This window comes from Spermophilus citellus, assembly GCF_964194105.1.
Source record: "Spermophilus citellus genome assembly, chromosome: 1".
NCBI lineage: Eukaryota > Metazoa > Chordata > Mammalia > Rodentia > Sciuridae > Spermophilus > Spermophilus citellus.
Genome location: NC_138182.1, coordinates 12,615,246 through 12,634,525, shown reverse-complemented (window position 1 = coordinate 12,634,525; position 19,280 = coordinate 12,615,246). Strand labels below are relative to the sequence as shown.

General features: G+C 37.6%; 1 protein-coding gene across 16 annotated transcripts in view; it reads right to left on the bottom strand.

The window, feature by feature from the left end:
• The window catches only part of DOCK9 (dedicator of cytokinesis 9), a 285,485-nt gene that overhangs the window by 7,021 nt on the left and 259,184 nt on the right, over nucleotides 1–19,280 (bottom strand). For 10 of the 16 annotated variants that reach the window (XM_081290945.1, XM_081290949.1, XM_081290948.1 and 7 more), the window contains 4 exons: nucleotides 11,303–11,425; nucleotides 10,573–10,686; nucleotides 8,891–9,037; nucleotides 5,809–6,019 (listed from right to left, as the gene is read on the bottom strand). In XM_081290945.1, coding sequence (XP_081147071.1) covers nucleotides 5,809–6,019; nucleotides 8,891–9,037; nucleotides 10,573–10,686; nucleotides 11,303–11,425 — 595 coding nt within the window. The other 6 variants (XM_081290942.1, XM_081290943.1, XM_081290944.1 and 3 more) reach the window with 2 other exon arrangements.

Genomic DNA, 19,280 nt, shown 5'->3' with positions numbered 1-19,280 from the left:
TTTGCTGGGGATCAAACACTTACATAATATGTGAGTGTTCTACCACTGAGCTACATTCTCAGCCAAGTGGTAAGACCTGAATGAGTTGGTAGGTATAGGTGGCTTTGAAAACATAAAAAAGACCAAATGGTTTTGAGATGTTATGTAAAAGATTAAGTCTGAAATAGTTCCATAAGATACCCCTGAGAAAGTTGCTTTTTCTCCAAACAACAACTTTGAATCACATACTAAATTTGCACAAATCTGAGAAATCAATAAAAACTAATAAATAAGAATATATCTCTAAGCAAAGCTATCATGAACCAGAAATTTGAAAACTGTTGTGAAACATACAGCAGCAAAAATATAAATATTTACTGTTTCTTATACTTTTTAGAAATAAAAACATCTGATTAATATTATTTTCACTTGTCATAAGATATCTGAACATATTAACATCAAAGAGTTAACCTAAAAATGAAAAGAGAAACGGCAGATTCTGATTTGGTCTGTTGCTTTCTATAATAATTGTATGAATAATTAATATTCTCATTTAATATATATTTACTAACAGACATGATATGCACTTAAAAGCTTATTTTATTTTTTAATAAGCAAAAGCTGAAGAGTGGTTGTTTTGATTTCTTTACTCTTTAGTAAAGGGCTGAGGAGAGTTTATTCAGGAAGGACATACCACAAAATGTGTTTCCATTTTGGGAGAATCAGCTCCTATAAGTCAGAAGTTGTTCCAAGGGGCCCACCAATGTCTGAACAAAAATGTGCAGCCCAAGACAACCTCATTGATCACATTTATATGCCTGTTCTATTCTCAAAATGTCTTACCACTTGAAAGCCAAGGGTTCCTGCCTTGGGTTTGTATCCTTGCAGATATACAGTTTTTAGATTGCAGTACTGTGATTGATAAAGTCTCTTTGAATGAAGTTCCCTTTACAGTGTAATAAGAACTGGGCATTGCTGTTTACCAGCTGGGGAAGTGGTGGTCTGACCAGAGGTATATTTGTATTTGGAAAGACTGATGTGCTAGATAGAGGAAAGCTAATATGTTCTCATTTTTACAGAAAAAGCACCTATGACATGTTTCATAAGGCCAATAGTCATGTCACAACGAATGTAATCAGTGTAACAGTATTCTTGAGAGCCACGGTGTGGTAGCACCACTATTTCAGAGAAAAACAAAACAAAACAAAACAAGAGATGTGCATGGATCACACTGATTTTGCTTAGTGAAAATCCTGAGACACTGCTGCTTGGGTTTGGAACTAGAGACTTGAAGAGAAGGAGAGATACAGCAACACTACTCAGAGAAAACTTGAGGTCTATGCCCAAGCTATTGGGTCCATGTGATCCAGGATAGCCTGCCTTGCTGGCTCACGCCCACTCCTCTCCCTCTGGCTCCATGGACTCCAGTTATACCAGTCCCTCTGTTCCCTGAAAACCCTGGGCACAGGCACCCCAGGTGGTGACCTCTGTCCCAATGGCTTCTTCTCTCTCCCTATGTTTGCATGGCCCACTTCTCACCTATCACTTTTTCAATGAGGCCTACCCTGGCCCCTCCATTTAAACTGCAATCCTCCCCCTCAATCTCACATTCCCAATCTCCTTTGCTTTTCCCCAGAACATGTGTTATGTTGTAACATTGATACATCTGCTCATCTTGTTGACTCTCTACTGACTGTCTCTTCTTGCTGGGATGGAAGCCGCACAAGGCCACAGAAATTTGTTTTATGAGTTTGAGATGCAACAATGCCAGGGCCAAAGGTACCTTGTTAAATGAATGAAAGCATTACTGCCCTAAAGACTATATGGGAGGGCACACTGGCCCTAGAAGGTGGACAGTCAGGTGACCAACTGACCAAGCCACTACATTACTGATAAACAATCACTATAGTGATCTGCAGCCCTGCAGGAAGAGGAGGAAGACACAGGGATATGTGTGGTGACTGTATGGATGGCTCACAGTGAACAGAAGTTGGAAGGTGAGTGGATATTTCTGACATGAGTGCAGTATGGGCATGGTGTGGAAGACTTTGGAAAGTGACTGGGCAGAAACCCCTTGGCATAAGACCCAGGAAAGAAGAAAGGCAGGATAATGCTTTGAGGCAGACTCAGACACTTTTGTTGGGGAGCGGTGGAATGCAAACCAATAACAGCAAGGTAACAGGTTTTCTTTAAATTACTTTTAAGGTTTTCTTTAAACTGCTTTTAAGGCAAAAGAATAATTGAATAACTAACAGAAAAATAACTAGTACATAAACATTGAGAATAAACAGGTGGAAAAGGGAGCCAATTAAGAAATATATCAAAAAAGAATGATTAATGGGACTAACTCCTGACAGGGTTGACTGGGTCACTGTAAAGTTAGAATTTATGGTCATAGGTTTCTCAGTATATTTCAGAAGAGAAATTTCTTTAGTAGAGCAGGTGCATCAGGGTAAATTCTGTCCAGCTATTGACTCCAATATCCACATCAACATAGGATTAGATGTAGATGAAGCCCCCTAAATAGGATGGCCACGACAGTTCAAGAGAGGACCAACTAAGGTCAGAAACTTCAACGCTGATGTGAGGGAGCAGTTGAATAACTGATTGGCAACTAGGAAAGATCAATACATTGGAAAAAACAATATTTCCTTTGTTGTTCTCTACTCAGAAATGATCCACACTCTCTTGAGAGTGCTTTCGGCTTGAGCCTTACTTTACTTTCACTTATAACAAAGTTCTCTTGCTTTGTTTTTCATGTCTCACTTTAAACTTTCTTTTGTTGGGACACAGAACCTAGGTTTGGAGCTGCAGCTCCCCACTCTCCTGTGAGACTTCCAACTAGGAAGGCTGGGAATGACCATGAGGCTTTTCCATGATGACAATCAGGTGCTATCCAGGAGGGTGAGCCTTGGCTGGTATGGAGGACAGGGGAGGCCAGGGCTCCTCTACAACTGTCAAGGTCAAATGTCAGGTTTGAAGCAAAACAATGGAAGAGAAATTTACGGCATCTGGGAGCTGAAGGGGAAATTCTCAAGCTAAAGTCTTCAGAAGGCCCACTGTCCACATCCTTGACTAAGGCCAGCACAGAGCACATGTGTTTTCTGTTGCATTTGTATGTCCCTTTCTCTACATCTACACTACACCTCAGAACCACCCTTTCCACATTTTGAAATATTTCAGGGCAAAAACCAATTTGTGTGTGTGTATGTGCGTGCGCGCATGTGCCTTTTATTATACTATAATCTCCTCTGTTCATTATCAGCCCCAAAAGAGCAAGGAACTCAGTGGTGGATGAAATTTAGCAAAACAAAGTAAGTTTTTCCCCATCCTGGTTACAATTACATTTTTATTTAATGTGAGAAAAATGGCAGAACTCTTCGGGCTGGGGTTGTGGCTCAGTGGTAGAGCACTTGCCTAGCACATATGAGGCACTGGGTTTGATCCTCAGCACCACATAAAAATAAATAAGTAAAACAAAGGTATTATGTCCAACTACAACTGAAAAAAAAAAGTAGGACTCTCACTTTACAGATGAGGAAACTAAGTACAGAGAGGTTTGACAACCTGCTCAAGTTCACACAGGGAGGCTGTGACCAGGGTGTGCAGGAGTCCCAGCTCAGGCTTCTTGCTGCCCTGTCGTCTCAGTCCCACAGGTGTGGGAAGTGGTTAATCCCCGACCAACCAGCTTGTGTCTATTCTGCCCATCTGGGCAGTGCAGTTACTCTTTGTCCTCTCTGTTCTGGCACATACAGAGCTTTGCTTGCTTCTTTTATCTAATCTAAAATAGTTCTGTAACAAATTTAAACTGTAACCCTTAGGGCATTTGCTCGGGGAAAACACCCTATCTTATGAATCAGTATGCTACGTCAATAATAATCATGATTAAAAAAAAAAAACAACCCTGACTTGGACTCAGCAGTGAACTAGGTTTTCTGTAAAGCAGCAATTCTCAACTTGAAGATGACTCAGAACACCCTGGAGGGCTTGGACATAAACAGCTGGGCCCCGCCCCTAGAGTTTTTTGATTCAGCAAGTTTGGGGTCTGGACATTTGTATTTCTACCAAGTTCCCAGAGGTTGCTGATGTTGCTGGTTCTGGAATAACCTTTGATAACCTGATTTAAGGAACCAAAGTGACATCATCGTCACTGTATAGATAAACACTGTATGTGTTGCTAGTTCCCATAAATATTCCAACTAGATATAAAGTTATTTAATTTAATGAGAATTTGCCAGGAACATGTACATTAGGAAATTAATGCATTTACATATGGGAGGGACTAACATCTAGGATGGTTTCCAAACATCTGGGATGGTTTTCCTTTCTAGCAATTCTTTCCCCCTCCATTATCTCCAATCCCCTTGGGCCATGGAGACACCCTGGTGAGCCACCAGCCAAGGTTCTTACCAGCCTCTTTGGAATGAACAGCCAAGGACCTGTGTAGCATGGAAGGATGGGTTCTGGGGATGATTGGCATCCCCACCCCCTCTATTGTCTCCTACCACCCCACCTTCCTGATACTTCCACCTCGTACATACCCCACTCCATCTTTCCACTATTATCCTAACAGTCTGTAAATGGCCCTTCCTTTCTCTACATCCACTATTTTCTTATGAGTTCCTCAGGAGTGCAGGAGGATCTATAGATTGCTATTAGTATCCATGTGGGAAGCTTGGTGTATATTATCTTCTATTATTTGAATGAAGCCAACTATTAAACGATCACAGAGGACTGGGGAAAGGGAAGTGTGTGGATTCTCTTCCTGTAATACACTGTCTTGAGTTTTTGATGATGACCCTTATTCTTATTTTGGTAACATCTCAACTAAGATATAATTTACAATGTAAAGCAAGAGCTGAGAACCACTTGAAATGAGGCATCTTAATAGTGCTCCTTTCTTTTATAACAATGTATAATTGTAACTTCCATTATTCTCCAGATGGAATGTCCACCAACATCAACCTTGAGGGAGACAGCGGGTCTTCCTAGTTCTACTTAATTAAGGCAGCTCATTGGAAATTGTGCACAAATGGTGGCTATGGAGACACCTGGCTTTCTAAATTGGCTTCTTACTGATTTTTTTTTCCGTCAAGAAAAACATTTTGTTTTTGGTTACCCTAATTATATCACTGATTCTAACCTAAGAATAAGTGGGTCAAGTGTCCCCTAAATCACCCAAAGAATGTAAAAATCACCCTGAGGGTGACTCTATACTTGTTAGGAACTGAGAAATGATACAAACCATATTTGCAAGAATGGGTTATCAATGGCTGAACAATGCCAAAGAGTCAAGTAAAACTCCCTGAGCTGAAGAGGTGGCTTCTGAAATCAGCAGGCTTCATGGGACTGGGGACTTTAAGCTGAGGTTCAGCAGCCACTGTCGGCAGGGGTAGGAGAAACCCAGCTTTACCCACCATTTATTCTGTCAGCCTAAAATTAATGAGCAGGTCCATGCAGCAGAGGTTGGTGACGTGGACAAGGTCTCAATGTGGTTTCTTGACCAGGTGGCCATGGCCAGGAGGATTCCAGATGGGCTTCGGGGGGCATTCCTGTATCACTTGGAATTGTGTGTGAAAGCCTCTGGGAAGAAACAGGACCACTGTTTTCCTCAGATGCTAAAAAGGGTAAGTGATCTTACATGGATATGAACTTCTGGTTGGCGGAAGAAGAAATAGAAAACAGACAAATGGAAAAATATGAGTGTTCAATGTTGAGCTGAAAAATGGGCATGGAGGACTACTAAGGTGACTAAGGATGCGTCCAATTCTCAAGGCCTCTGCATCCCTAATAGAGAGCGTTGCACTTTGACAACATGCAAAACCATACCTGTTAAGATGGTGCGCCGTTTGCACTGCTCTTCGACACCACCCTGCCTTTTCCCAGCCTGGGTAAAGGGCATCTCAAACATGAAGCGACGAATGTTGTGCGATCTTTCAAACTCTGTTTTCCTTTCTTGCAATTCTTTCTCATCAAAGAACGGGATCACATGAGTCACCTGGATATAGGCGTACTTGGAATCCAGGTCCTTAGGGTTGACCTATGAATGAGTAACATTGAAGACTGGTGCAATCTGGAGGAAGCTCTCAAGCTTTGCCTGAGCTGCATTTTCCAACCTTTTATTAGTAAATATTTTGAATAAAAATTCAGAAAAGTTGGAAAATATAGTACAAGGAACATCCACATACCCACTACTTAGATCAATTGCTAACATTTTGCTTTACTGTTTCAAACACACACATGCAGACTCCTTTCATTGGAATCATCTTAAAGTAAGCAATAACACATTTCAGCCAGTTTCTCCTCAAAAATGATATTCTCCGCTGTAACTATTATATATTATCATACCTAACAACATTAATAATAATTCCTTAATATCCAAATACTCAGTCCATATTAAAATTTCCTTAAAGTGCCTAGACATCATTTATACCAATGATCACACTTTACATTCAGTTGTCTCTATTTTTTTTTTGCAGCAGTGGGGATTGAGCCGGGGGCACTGCGCAAGGTAGGCAAGTGCTCTATTACTGAGCCCTAGCCCCCCCCCTCTTTGTTCTTGATTTATCTAGAATTCCCAACTATTTCTTTTTCATGACATTGAAGTTTTGGAAGAAACCCTGATAATTTTCTTGTTCAAACTCAGTATAGGTTTCTCTGATTGTTTCCTAAGATGCTTTTTCATATAGTTGGCTTAGAGAGAGAAATTTATTTAAGGAACAACAGCAAAAAGCCCCTGACATTATCATTAATCTGTAGACAGATCAGATGAGATACAAACAGCTGAAGACTATTAAATTTAATATAGTCACAGATTAAGAATAATTTAATGGCAAGTTAGTTTCTGCTTAACTCAGCACAGTATGAGAAATGGAGTGTTCTCAAACACAGGCATTTTTCATCTAGAAAGAAAAGTTAATTCACTAGGGGGAAAAAACCATTTTTCACATTTCAGTTGTATCCAACCTTCTAGAACAATAAAAATGGATAGGAAGAAATTACTATGAAGAGTGTTGGGAAGATGACATTGGTTTAAGGACAGGCAAATGAGTGGGAACGAGAGGTTTCACTGTCTCCTAACAGATGTTTGTAAAGAAAATACAAAACATATATCAAAGTGCCCCAACCTTAGAAGGTGAGAGAAATTGTGAAATTGTCTGTATTTTAGAAAAGCCATCTGACCAGTCATTATCATCGTATTTGAACCTATTAAATTTGAACTTTCTTTAGCAGAAACAATTTAAGGGTGGGGGGATGGAGCTCTGATGGCTGGTTTTGGGTAGCATTTCCCTATTCTTCCTGTTCCAAGGTACTTGTAGTAAGAATGGAGGATTGGTGCCTAGTGGAGGAGGGAACCCTGTAACTCAGCTGCTGCATCAAGGGGCACACATTAAATGGGGCAAAAGAATAACTGAGAACCAGGAGAAAAGGTTGTGTTGTTAATGTCACCACTTGACCGAGGCAAAAGTTTTAATATTAAGAGAAAAAGGCAAACTGGACCTGGATCATTTGGTCTTTGGAGTAAGTGGGCTTTAGTAAGGTTATATTGAGGTTTCAAGTTATAACATTTGTTGTTTCTTTTTCCTTTGTGCAACTTTGTTAATGACATCAAGAATTAACCCACAAGGAACCGGGAAGGAGAACAGAAGATAGTAGTGGATACTTTAATGAATTTTGGGAAGACAGGTATATGGAGGTGTGCCACCTGACTCAGCAGAGTACAGAGTGCTAATCTGTGGGCTAATGTGCATTGCTTAGAACCCATGGAGGACCAGCCACTAGGATTAGGGTGCCCACATAAGGTGTGAGGAAGAAAACAGGACAAGTGGCCACAAGTCTGCATCCGGGTTTGGGAATTCTGAGTTTCCTTTCCTAGTCCCCTACCCCAGAGACTGCAGAGGTCATTCTCTAAAGAAATTGGTCTAGAAATACTTGAAGTAGAGCTACTAGTCTCAGCAGAAAGCAGGGATAGGTACAGTGTGGAACAAGGGTGAGTAAACGAGAGGCTACTGGACAAACATGGGGCCTTCCCTCTTTCTCCTCTGCTGCATCCAGAATCTAGCAGTCAGACGTTCACCCCCTGCCTTCTTTGTTCCCTGCTAGTTCCCTAGTCACACAAGTAGGAGACTGGAAGACTCTTCTTTGAAGAAAATGAAGGACCCCCAGATATAGATTCCAGACTATAGGCACTCCAAAGGAGGGCTCAGGAAAGAAAGGGGATTACAGACCACTCCAAAATGGTGTCTGCAGGAAGAAACAGGGCTTATCGATGATGGAGAGCTGATGAGTGGAGCATTTTTAATGCAAAGAACAGGAAGGAGTGCTATCTCTGCTTGAGGTTCAGGAAGCAGAGGGACACCCAATGTCCTGGAGCAGTTCTGAACAGGGTAGGACATATAACTGCACAGGACAAATATGTAGGTTCAAGAAGAGTCATTGTGAAAGTGGAACACTAGAGGGCATCTACACTAAACAGAAAGATTTCATTAACTCAGCCATGGTAGCTGGAGAGTTCATTCCATGACTTGTCCATCTGTTTACCCATTTGTCTGTCCATCCATCTATACATCCAAGCATCAGTGGCAATGAAGTCACATGCACTGTCCCAAGTGCAGCAGAAAAGGGCAGTGAGGAACAGAGCCTTGGCCCTACACTTTTGGAATTCTGGAATACTGAAGTAAAAATAGCATGTTCCTTCACATGTTCATTATTTTGTAAAAGAAGCTTATAATGGAAAGCACAAAAAGGTAATTAGAAAAAAAAGCATTCCTGCACTCAAGGCCAAGTGTCCTTAATTTTCACAAGTGTTCTTTTCTGTACACATTTATGAATATATAATACATAACCAAATACATGTAATCAATCAAAACAATACCACATTGTTACAAAACTTATCCAAGCATGGTCATACCTTGCCAGAATCCTGTATCATTTTGACATTTTCAGAACCAAATTTATCTGAGTAAAGTTTAAGGAGTCTCTGAGAAATTTCTGACAGAGGTGTGAGTTTGGGTTCTTTGTAAATATACTCCTTTCCATCTTCATCTTCAAAGAATCCCTGTGACAGGAAGCATAATTAGTGTTGTCCCAAATATAAGCCCAAGGTTTACTACCAAGGAAGGGTTCTTTTGTTACAAGGTATGAGAGGATGATTCTAAAATAAAATCCTACACAGGCTGTCCAAACAGGGAGAAAAATTATAATAATGTGGAATTTAAGTGCAAAGATAAAGGAAAAACACAAAATTGCAAACTTGATTCAAGAACACTGTCATTAAGTGTGGAGTGAAATGAAAGATCTGGGATTCAAGACTATTCTCTCAGTGAAGTCTAAGATGGGACTCAAGCCTGTTTCACATTCCCAGGAAGCAGAACTCACAAAAAAGTGACCAGCAGCCTCCAAGAGGCAGGCCTCAGAAATACAATACATCCCTTCTTCTGACCTCTCCAATTCACATAGGATTTTTACAGCATGAAGTATGTAGGTCTGGAGTAGGTCTAGCAAAAATTCTGTAAAGTTTGAGTAAATCTGATTTTGCTTTATGGATGAGAAAAAATATTAAAGACCTGTAGCATAATATCAAATATTTTCATTATCACCTGACATAATTTGTTTTAGCACCAATTATGTTTAACTACAAAGTTTAGAATTGCATGGGAAGTGAAAAAGGTTGAAAATTAAAGAGTCCAGATTGGGGTTAATATTTGCAATAAATTTAAAATTTTTTTTCTCATCTAAAATAAAGAGAGAAAATGGCACAAAATCCACAAAATATGGAGAGAAAAAAAAAAGCAGGCTAACATGGAACAAAAAACATCCACATCAAACTGGGAGTTTAGATGCAGTAATTTCACTATATTACTTGCTTTTTAAGCATTTACTGTAATTACCTCCACATCTGTTTCACTGTCTGTAAACTGGTATTGCTATAAAGTTATAAAAGACAATAACAGAATAAAGTGAAGGTTATATAATGCTCACAGAAAATCACATACCCTAAATAAATAGATGACAATTTATACCACTTAATAATGTTAGAGATTTGAAGGTTAAAATTTAAGTTTAATTTAAATAAACCCTCTCTTTCAGGGTTTCTGAAATATTACAATGATAAATATACTCATGGAGATATTATATTACAAATAATAAAGATGCAAAGGTACAAAGAAAACCAGAAAGTCTTAATTTTGGTTTAAAACATGCAATACAAATGTATAAAGAAACAGATGATTTATTTCTGTGAATGAAAATGTTAATTTTTTTTGAGTTTGTAATGACTAGACAGATATACATACAGACTTGAAAAGGAAACTTGCAAATCACACGAAGAACCAAAGATGCTGCTAAGAATGCCTTATGGAGGAAGAACTTACCGCTGCCTTAAGAAAGTAATAAAGAAAGGATAGGAAGAAGAAAAAAAAAGCAGAAAGTTTACTATAGAGGAAGATCACCATACTAAATGATAAATTTTTCAAATTAGCATTTATAGAACACAGAAAATCTATAAGATATAACTTCATAAGAGTTTTCTTTTTTAAAAAAAAATAAGAAGAAAAGGACTCAGGACAGTCTACAGAATAAGGGGAGGCTCACCTGTCCAAAGAAGGCCACCCGGAAGTAGGTCCCCAGGAGCCTACGGCCCGAATGCATGACCTCAGTCACTTTGCTGTAGGCCCGGTGAAGTGTGTCATACAGATGAGCTAGCCTCTGGAAAGCAGAACAGAACCCATTTCTTGCAAATAGTAGAAACAATTTAAAAATAACAATTAATATGGTAGTGTAGGTATAAATTCCTATAAAGAATTCCTGCCAAAAAATAAGAATATATTTTGACCATAAAACTCGCAGTATTTGTAAGTCTAAAAAGGGCCAAACTGCTCATGAGGACCCACTGACATAATAGTAAGAGAAGGTCTTCTCACACGTTTTAGTTTCTACTTTTCCTATTTCATTTGATTTGCTAAGTAGTAGACCTCCTGCTTATGGAAGGATGGAAGGGTCACTATTTTCCCAAGCAGATGGGCCCAGGAAGAGTTCTAAGGAAAAGGGGACTTGGTGATTGGAAAATTCTGTTTGTGGCAACCTCCAAAAGTGGAGTGCTTTGGTGGAAATCCTGTAGTATGGGACACAGGGATCTGCACAGACTCTTGACTCTTGATTCTTGGGAGGTGGTAACTGATGACAACTTATAGCATAATGTGGAGGGTCAAAGATCACCTGCTCATCAGTGAACCGAAGTCTGCTCTCTTTGTATAGAAGTAGGTCTGAGAATGTGTCACATCACTCTTCTCTCAAATAGGAAAAAACGAAAAGAGCCAGATACCTCAAAATCCCTCCGCTTTTCATAAATTGGGATGATGAGTTTATAGATGTCTGCGATCAGCTCGTAGCGTTCTGCCTTCCAGAGTCCATCTGCACACTGCTCTAGAAGCTCCATCAGCACATCCTGATCAAAGAGAAGGTCACAGGCCAGAGAAGAGCGTTATGGAGAGTATGAGAATGTATTCCTTCTGAAATGCACAGTCTAAGATTGCTAGAGGGAAATTTCAAAAAAGAAAGAAAATTTTTAGATACTAACTCCATGTTTGTCTTGGGAAGCTATTTTTTCCAACCATGTTCACATGCATAAATAAAAAAGGATTTCACATTACTTGACTGCTTTATTAGTAACTTGCATGGAAAAACTGACATAGTTTTAAATGGGCTCTCAAATTTTGTTCTTAGTTCTCTTTTTACACATATAATTTAGAAATTTCTTTTTCCTTTTTTAAAGACCAATGACAAGGTTGAAACGTGGAGTTACTAGCATGACTTCAACCCCAACTAAACATCTTGAAGGAGTGTGGTGATGGGGTGTGGGGGTACCATGCCTGTACCATTTCTCTTTGAAATTTCTTTCTAGTCACTGTCTTTGTTAGCATCCTTGGACTTTTGAGGAAGGTAACACTACTCATGGCTCAAGAATCAGAGCATGGGCTCAAATTTATACTAATAAGTGGAACCCGTTTCTTGGCCACAGTCACTGCTTCATCATGGGAGACCTGTGACCAGGCCAATCAGTGTGAGTTTTAGGACCCTAGCTTGGAATGCTTGGACAGATATACTCCCACCAGACAGGATAGAAAGAAGCAGCATAGAGCCTAAATGGGGCTGTCATACACCTCATGGCCACAGAAGGTCTCTCTGCCTTAGTAACAGAGTGAAGAGGCCCCTTCTGCCCTGGCAAAGTTGACTTGTATCAATGATAACTTTGTTAAAGGTTTGGCCTCACTCAACTCAATCTCCATAGAATTTCCCAAAGGGATCCAATACTAAAGTTTTTTCTTTGAACACATCTAAGTGTTGTTTCATTAATAATGTTGAATAAATTTTCACATGCATATATATCATCTGAACAGCTTTGGTAATGTATCTTTTGCTCATTTTTTGTGATGGATTTTTTAATAATGGAATTTGAAAATTCTTTATGTATTCTGGATAAAAGTTCTTTACCGCATTTGTCTCTGAGGCATAGAAAACCTAGTCAGTGAAATAATAACAGAAAATTTCCCAAATGTTTGGAAAAGTATGGACATCCAGGTATGAGAGGCATTTAGAATCTCAAACAGACATGACCAGAAAAGAACCTTTCTATGTCATATTATAGTTAAACCGTCCAAAGTACAGAACAAAGAAAGAATATTGAAAGCTGCAAGACAGAAGTGCCAAAACACTTATAAAGTCAAACCCATCAGAATAACACAGATTTCTTAATAGAAACTCTAAAGGCCAAGAGGGTGAGGAATGATGTGTTTTCAGCCAAGAAAGAAAATAACTGCCTACTTAGATTGTTATAGCCAGCAAAGTTATCTTTCAGAACTGAAGGTGAAATTAAAACCTCCCAAGATAAGCATAAACTAAAGGAACTGCTAACCACTAGACCAGCATTTCAAGACATTTAAAGAAATTCTAAGCACAAAAGAGGAAGCAAACACAATCACAAGAGCACAGAAAATAAATCTTACTAGGAGTAGATAAGAAAATGAGACCTAAGGAAAAAAACATGATTGATTCAGTTATTTATGAATTATTAATTAATTCATCTCTATGATAAATAAGAGAGAAAGAAACAGATGATCAAAACAACCAGAGGAAAAAACTAAAACCAATAAAATGACTACCACACACCTTTTCATACTACCCTGAATTTTCCAACTAATGGTGTCTTTTGAAGATTGGGTGTTTTTTATTTTAAGTCCAATTTAACAAGGTTTAATTTTCTGGATTGTATTTCTGATGTTCTATCTAAGAAGTACTTAATCCAAGCTCACAGATATCTTCTCCTGCTTTCTTCCAAAAGTTTTATAGATTTATATTTTAAGACTCTGATCTACTTTGAGTTATCTTTGAATGAAGTGTGAAGGTTCTTTTTCTTTTTTCCCATATATGTATGCCCAATGTTCCAACCCCATTTGATGAAAGTCTATCCTTTTATCCTTTCTCCATTGAATTACCTTTGAATTTTTGTCAAAAATCCACTGACTATGCATGTGGGTCCATTTCTAGGGTTCACATTTTGTTCCACTGATATCCCTTTGTCAATATAATGCTGTTTTGATTACTGCTATGGCTTTATAAGAAAGTTTCTCCAGTGACACTGCTGACATCTTGGTCAAGTGTCTGTCGCAGGGGCTCTCTTGTGCATTGTAAGATATTGTTATCAGCATTCTTGGCTTCTGCCTACTAGATGCCAGCAGCAGTAGCATCTCCCCTTTCCCCAAAGTCATGACAATAAAAAATGTTTCCAGACACTGTCAAATGTACGCTGGGGGTAGAAGAGGCTGTGTGTGAAAAACTGTCCCCAGTTGAGAACCACTGCTCTATAGTAATCTTGAAGCTGGTTAGCATAAATCTTCCCATCTTTTCAAAATTGTTTTAGATATTCTAATTCCTTTTGTTTTTATATGGATTTTAGAGTCAATTGTCAATTTCCACCCAAACTCCTAATGGGAATTTGGCACTGCTTTGAATCTATAAATAAATTTAGGAAGAACTGACCTTTTAACAATATTGAGTCTTTTAGAGATTATATAAAATAATTTAATAATATAGTAAAACCATGGCATAAAAATCTCTAAATGTGAAGGTTAATTGATTAATGTATACTAATCTTACCTCCTATGATTCTGCTAATCTGATTTATCAGTGTAAGTAGCCTCTTTCGTAAATTCTTTTTCTCATGTGAATATTCAGCATGATGTTGAATACCAGTGGTGAAAACAGATATTCTTGTTTTGTTTTGAAATTTAGGGGGAATTTCTGTCTCTCATGATCAAATATATTTTTTCCCTAGATAATTAGAGAAGTTCCTTTCTAGTTCTAGTTTTTTTTTTTTAAATCTTGAATAAATATTAAATTTTGTCAAATGCTTTTTCTGCATCTATTGAGATGTCAAATGGTTTTTATGAGGGCTGGGGATGTGGCTCAAGCGGTAGCGCGCTTGCCTGGCATGCGTGCGGCCTGGGTTCGATCCTCAGCACCACATACCAACAAAGATGTTGTGTCCGCCGAGAACTAAAAAATAAATATTAAATTAAAAAAAATGGTTTTTATGAATTTATTCCATGGATATGATGAGTAACCTTGATTGATTTTTCCAATTTCAAACCTACCATTCTTTGTGGAATAAACCCCACTTAGTCATAATGCATTTCTCTTTTTTATATTTTGATAGATTAAATTTGCTAATATTTTGTTAAGGGATATATATATAATTTTTTTTAAGTATGCTTATATCCTCTGTAATATTGTAAATGAAAAGTAAGCTCTATGTTTTCCACAAGTGGTCTAATGTTTCATTAACAGTTTATAGAACCAAATAAAATAAGCATTTTTAAAGCAGTTGTGAATCAACTTACTGGAAAATACTATCTAAGCAAGATCATCTAACTCCTGTCCTATTTGTAATATACAAATAATAAAATTGTCATCTGTGTGACTTGACACCAATGCTTATAAAAGATATGCCATTTGCTTCAGGCTTTTATTATAGATCTCATTAAAGTCAGATATAGTGACCACTACCATAGCTATAGAAAAAGAAGAAATCAGAGAAGTTTCTAATGTTATCTTTTTGTCCTTTGCTTTTGTATTATGGAGAGGCATGCCTTTCTTACTTTTGTCTCAAATCTTTTCCAATAGACAACCTATGCACACTAAGTATGACAAATTCTGTATTCTTTTTTTGTTGTTGTTCTTGCCAATGGACCTTTATTTTATTTATGTATATGTGGTGCTGAGAATTGAACCCAGTGCCTCAGACATGCTAGACAAGTGCTCTACCACTGAACCACAACCCCAGCTCAAATTCTGTATTCTTTTCATGCTCCTGCTTATAAAAGTTAGATAAAAGAAAAACCTATGAAGAAAATTGTAATGCATTCTGATGTCATATATAAGTAAAAAATTAATTAAAAAAGAAAAACATATGAGTACACTTGTATAATTTCAATGACAGTAAAATTAAAATAGTGTGAATATATTTTAAGATGTCTGACCACGCTATAAAAGTAGAGATATTTAAGATAAGATTATAAGTTAGGGTACTAGCTATGTTTTGTAAACTTTCATGAACTTAATTCTTATTCAAATATTTTTTTTCCTCAATAAGTATATTTATATTGTCAAACCTGGTAGACTAAAGGCAATAAAATTCATTGTCTTGAGGCTAAAAAATTTTTTCATAATAAAAAAAATTATTCTTAGGTTTAACTTGTACACTAATCATCTGGTCCCTTCTGTTCTATTGGGCTTTTTCAAAGAGGAATACGATTTGTGTATGTATGTGTGAAAAACTACAACTGATCCTGGCATGGCAAGGTCACACTGTAAATATAAACAAATGTTCAATGATCACATCCTATTTACTGTCGATGGGATTAAAAAGCCCTGAAGATTCTTAATTCTATGCCATAGCAGAAAGTGGAGTGATTTAAATGCAATTTCATAAAAAATTGAAAATTCTTCTCAGTTATAAAAGTTATAACTATGTACCATTAGTATCACAACACTGATTCATTCATTCATTTATTTGAATGTTTGTTCAAACATTTTACCAAGCATCTACAATGTGCAAGGCACCATGCTTGACTATTGGGTTAACCTTTAAAATTAAATCCATAAGTAAAATTAAGTCTGTGTAATTTATAAAAATTGCTTGATAGATTTTTATCAATTGTTACAGCATATTTTGGAAGGTCTATTCTAAACAAAATAGAAATTTGTTTAGAAAAGAAGCCTTTGAAAACACTCACAGCCATCCTTTCAGAGCAGCCAGAACTGATGTACTAGAGATGCATGAGCAACGGGAAGGATGTGACATGCATGTAAGACATCAAAGAGAGGAAAACAGTGATTTCAAATGTGAACCTGAGCTACAAGTCACAGGGCATAGACTCTGAAATGACTGCAGCATTTAATAATAGTCAGTGGGTCTCTGGGTACTAAGGAGGCCAAATATCCTTCTCTCACAGAGCTCAGCACTTCCTGCTCTCCCAGCATCCAGAGTCCAGTGTGGAAGATGGAGCCATAAAGAGATTACAAGGATGGTAGTAAGTGCACTGATAAAGAAACTGCAGGGCATCAGTATTTGTCCAGAAATGAGGGAAAGGGGAAGCATGGAAAGCTAGAGAAATGATGACCGAGTCTTAAAAGACAGTCAGGAGAGTTTAGTGAGCAGAGGAAGAAAGTGGGAGTGGGGACAGAAGAAAAAGAGGGGACACACTCCATCCAGATACAGGGAACTGCCCAGGCAAAGGCAAGGGAGTGACAAGTAGTTTGTGGGTTGGAGAATAAAATCTGAATCAGAGTGTGGCAAGAGAAGAGGCTGGGAAGGGGGGAAGGAGTAGACACAATAAACCGTAACAAAGTTTTCAATGCAAAGATACAATTACTTACTATTATAACAAAGAAGGGTTATATAAGGAAGACATTACTTGATTCTCAAACAAGAGTCTGTCTATTCACATAAGTTATATGTGTACAGCAACCTGTCAGATACATTTTAAATAGCCCTATATTCTGTCACTTCATAAATATATATCAAGAAGAGAGTATTGGTAGTCTCCTGAGTCAAATGATCCTAATTTGTAAATGAGATTTGAATACTTAGTTTTACTCTTATTTAGTTAAGCTAGAAACAGGTGGAAGGTTTAATAACAATAAACCTGTAGTCAAGTAGTTTATGAGCATTGATATCTGATGTATAAATGATAAGGATAAATAAGCTCATTATAGAAAAACCTGTAATAGTATATTTGATATAGAAAGATGGACTTCAACCAGAGAGACTCACCAAAATGGTTGGGAAAATTCAATAAAGCAAATGGAGCTTAGTAAATATTATGAAATAAATATCACAATTCTTGATGGTATCAAGAATTCTGATTCAGGAAGCACTCAAGGTTTATAATTTATCAATTCAAATATCACTGATTATGCAAAGAAATGGTAATATGTACTATAAAAATGAAGTGAGTTCAGATTTTTCTAATAAAAAACTAAAAAATGGTTTTTACTAAAAAAGGTCAGTCCTCTCATAAAATCAGAGTGTAGATTACTGAATACCTTAATTTGGTAAGGTAAATTATTCAAGCTACTGTCAACTCTATATCTAGAAATTTACAGCTGGTGCATGAAGTAACAATTATCTGAATAGAAATAATAGACAGTAATCACAGAATTTGAGAGACCATATGTCAATACAAAATTATAATAAAAACAAGACAAAGTAACCATACATTGGAGTATATATGAATTATATTCTCAGCACAAGTTCTACTTATTTTAGTTTGCTTTGTTTCTTAGCAATCACAGCACCTGAAAGCCAGAACTGATCCAGAAAATGGTTAGAAAGCGATAACCTTGAGCAGCAGTCATACAAAATGCTTTATGGTTAAATTGCCATGTTTAACATTTAAACACCCAGATTTTTTTTTTTGTTGACATACGTAAAGAATTGGTTGAAGGGTGAGCTCAATAAACTCTATGCATACAGAAAGTATGCATTTTACTTTAGACTAGACTTAAAAAGATCTAAGTGCACGAAGTTCATAAGCCATTGAAGAAACTTTTAAAAATGTAGTTAGTTCCTTTTATTAAGTGTGACATAGTGAAGGAGCTGAAGAAACAAGCATCTATCTGTGGAAGTAGCATTTCTAGTGATATGTGTGTGTGTGTGTGTGTGCGCGCGCGCGCGCATGCACAAAAATACCCCTATGAACCTATATCTGTGCAGGGTATTTAAATTTTTTTAAAAACTTAAATGCTATTTGCCTCATCCTAGGATTGATTAATTCAATTTGAACCTTACCTATAAAGCTAGATGCTATCTCAGAATCTACCATGTACAAGTATTTATAAACCTGTGAGCTGGCTTAGGCGATGGCTTAATGGCTTATACTATTCTTAATGGCTATTCTCATAGTATAACTCTAAATACAACATGAACAGTGTAACTTCTATTACATCCTTTCTCAAGACACAGTTGAGGACCACTTGCATCACTTTTTTCCAACTAGGATCCTGGTGCTGTATCAGTCAAGAAGAGAGGAATCTTAAAACTGCATGGACCAAGTAGAACTCTGGCACCACAGGGAACTCAGAATCCTTTGATCTATACAGGTCCAGACTGTGAAACAAAACTGTAATTAAGAACTGGAGGGGCTGTGGCTATGGATCAGCAGTAGGGTGCTTGCAAAGCATGTGTGAGGCACTGGGTTCGATCCTCAGCACCACATTAAAATAAATAAATAAAATAAAGGCGTTGTGTCCAACTACAACTTAAAAAAAAAAAAAAAAAGAACTGGATGTTTTACCTCAGAAAACTTGGAATGGATCCACCATTTGACCCACTCCTCAGTTTATACCCAAAGGACTTAAAACCAGCCTAGTATAGTGATGCAGACATTAATGTTCACAGCAGCTCAATTCACAATAGCCAAACTATGGAACCAATCTAGGTGCTCTTCAACAGATGAATGGATAAGAAAATGTGGTATATATACACATTGGAATATCACTCAGCCTTAAAGAAGAATGAAATTATGGCATTTTCAGGTAAATGGATTGAACTAGAGAATATCATGCTAAGTGAAATAAGCCAATCCCCCAAAACCAAAAGTTGAATGTTCTCTCTGACAAGCGGATGCTGATCCATAAGGGGGTGGGGCCATCGGGGTAGGGAAGAATGAAGGAACATTAATTTGTGCAGAGGAGAGTGGGGGGGCTGTGGGGATGAGAAGAACAGTAGAATGAGACGGACA